General features: G+C 38.4%; 1 protein-coding gene across 1 annotated transcript in view; it reads left to right on the forward strand.

The window, feature by feature from the left end:
- DNASE2B (deoxyribonuclease 2 beta) overlaps window positions 1–2992 on the forward strand; it is a 13659-nt gene that overhangs the window by 3784 nt on the left and 6883 nt on the right. Inside the window, 3 exon segments of the mRNA XM_011355565.1 lie at window positions 2003–2032; window positions 2034–2066; window positions 2068–2116. Coding sequence (XP_011353867.1) covers window positions 2003–2032; window positions 2034–2066; window positions 2068–2116 — 112 coding nt within the window.

Consider the following 2992-nt stretch of genomic DNA (forward strand, 5'->3'; position numbering starts at 1 on the left):
CAGAATCTGAACCAATCTGAGTGAGAGCCTGGGAAATATGTCATCAGACTCTACAGCAAAGCCAATTTATTGGTACATTTGGCACCATGTCCAACAGTATCACTGGGGGAGATGTGAACTAATTACATATTGAAGTGTTCAGGTGCCAGATTCTCCTAATTTGCTCAGTACTTGCTATCTTATCCCTCTAATGAAAATATTTACAATGAAATACAGATCTGCGATCCATATGCCATGAGTCGTGGGTTGTTTATGCCATAGCGGTGATGAGTGGTGGTGACATAAGTAAAGGGTCTCACTCAGTCTTCCTTTTAATTAATCTTTCTCAAAATGGTAGATTGAGAGCTAGGACTCTAGTCCAAGACCCTAGAACTATCTTGCCTGAATGGAGATTAAACCTGCTCTCTGGACTCCATCAGGCAATGAGCTAACCACCCAGAGACATAGGTAAGTAGGTCTGCTGGCTCAATGTGGGCAGTCCCCCAATGTTCCAGGCACCATCTGCTGTTCAGTGGCAAGACATGCTTTCCTACCAGGGGTAACAAATAAAATCAAGCAATAATTAATATCCAATTACACTCATATATGCATTTCCTAACAACTTATAGAGAAGTAAATAAGTAAAATGACTTAGCACTTACAATATTCTAGGCCTTTACATATGTTAACTAATTAAATCCCAACAATACTGTGTTAAAAATGTGTATTTGAGTATTTACTCAGAATGTGCAGGGAGCTGTCACTGTGTATGCTAATATTCACTTTATGCATTTACCATTAAAGCCAGTCTTCAGAGCCAAGTTACAAAGTCAAAACATACTTGTATGCTGTTTGATTACCTGTAACATGTCAAGCACTGTTCTAAGTGCTTTTAAAAATTATTTAATCTCAACAACAACTCTGTTTTGAATTAATAGATTGTTATGTAAAATCAAATCTGCCTGTAGCTGCTTCTGCTTTCCAAAATTGGGGGTGAAGACTCCCAGCACAGGCCAGCAGTGAGAAAATAAAGTTATATTGTTCCCTTCTCCATCTCAGAGACTGGGTGGGGGCAGGGGAGTGGGGAGCAACATTGTAAAGCCTCTGTCAATTACCTTACTCGGGGCAGATGGTTCTTAGTTTTGCAGAATATAATATGATAATAATGATCTTTGGAGGCTCAAAAGTAGCCCTGGAGCCTACAAGGACAAGAGAGCTAAACTGCTCTGCAATATAAAAAAGAAGTAGATGGGAGGTAGGAATTAAAGAGTATAATAAACATTGAGGAAAATAAGGGGCAGGTCAGCATAGTAATGTAAAACTGTTCAATGTTCAGAACTTCAGTTAAACCTGTTAACACACAATGCCTTGAATGATTCTATGAAGAAAATGACAGTAAAAGGCTAATTTCCATGTTTGATTGGTATGGACCCAAAAGAAGAGCAACAATAGTGAGTGATATCCAGGTGAGACTGGGTGCTTTTTGGAAACTAGAACCATGTGCCAGAGTGACCTTTAGAACATAAATCCCCACCTCCTGACCTGGAACTGAACTTCTAACAGAGTAAAATGCAAGATCAGACCAACCGGTTTTAAATCTCAAATGTCAAGGTGACCTAGGCCAATAACTGGGTTACCTTTTAAATTGTTTTTCTTCTTTTGCCTTTGTATCTAAGAACCTTCCAAACACCTTCATAATAACACTTATCAAACTATGCTGCAATTGTTTGTACATGCCTGTGTATACTCTCTGCTAGACTGGGAGCAGCGACCACAGATACCCCTCCTGTTCAACAACAGTAGTCAAAATAATGCCTAACATATGTGTTAAAGGAATAAAGCTGTGCAAAGGCACACACTTACATCTGTCCATTCTTAAATCCATGATCTTTCTTCCTATATCAGAGAGCCTCTCTCCCCACTAGGGCTACAACCCATATAACCTTAGCTGGCTGTTCCACACCTGGTTGGAATAATGAACTCCATCTGTTTTAAGAAAGAGTTCCTCATTGAATCTTTCCAGAGCCCCTCCACATTGCACTCCAAAGGCACACAATGGCCTCATTGCCACATTTGCTTCAGGCTTATAGAATAACTAACTGTCAGAGTTCTCCAGAGGAGGATATGCATGCCAATGTAGCTATGGTCAATTATGGAAAATGAGGGTAAGAAAACAGCTTAATTTCCTAGATATTCCTAAACACAGTAGCCAAGAATGCTAGACAGATTATGTTGTACATTTTTTACAGATGTTTTTAGATTACATCAAATAATTAAGCAACTATAATAGATTCATTTATTGACTTTTTTTCCAAGAGAAAAGCAAGGGCCTTTTTTAAGGACGTGAGCTGCCCTTTCTTGTTTTTAATTATGTCATTGTCATTGAGATTTTTTAATATTGACATTATTGGCTTCAATAAAAGTCCCTGCATCATGACACAAATGAAATGAAACTGCACAAAACAAATATAAGCACTTTCCAAAACATGACAAAGAGATACTATCAAAATAATAGCTTCCTTTTGACTCAGAGATTTGGCCAACTGTTTGGAGAATTGACTAGTATTTTGTCATATGAGAGGAAATTCAGTATCACATATTCAATTTCACCACTTTTCCTAAGCAGGGAAACACCAAGTTAGAAAGGTGAAGTGACACAAAAAGAGATTGAAGAAAAATCCTCCCTTATCCCTGAGCTAGGAGAAACAGAGAATGAAGAATCTGATTAAACACAAAGCTATGACCAAGCTGTGAAGCACAAAGTAGGCAGAGGAAATCAGATCCTGACAACCAGTTCTGCATTGCACCTATAATATCAATGGAAAAAAACCCAGATGTAATCCTTGGCTGGTTGTTCCTTCTTCATTTCCTGAACAAATATTTAAGTATTTCTTTATTATACACTAGCTGCCAAATCAGAAACATGGGTTCAAAACAACAAAGAGAAATAGGAATATTGCCCACATCGGCAGGGCTTCTGTCACACAAGACAGATCCATGCATGGCTGAGAAT

The sequence above is a fragment of the Pteropus vampyrus genome, unplaced genomic scaffold (genome assembly GCF_000151845.1).
Source record: "Pteropus vampyrus isolate Shadow unplaced genomic scaffold, Pvam_2.0 Scaffold22, whole genome shotgun sequence".
In the NCBI taxonomy this organism is placed as follows: Eukaryota; Metazoa; Chordata; class Mammalia; order Chiroptera; family Pteropodidae; genus Pteropus; species Pteropus vampyrus.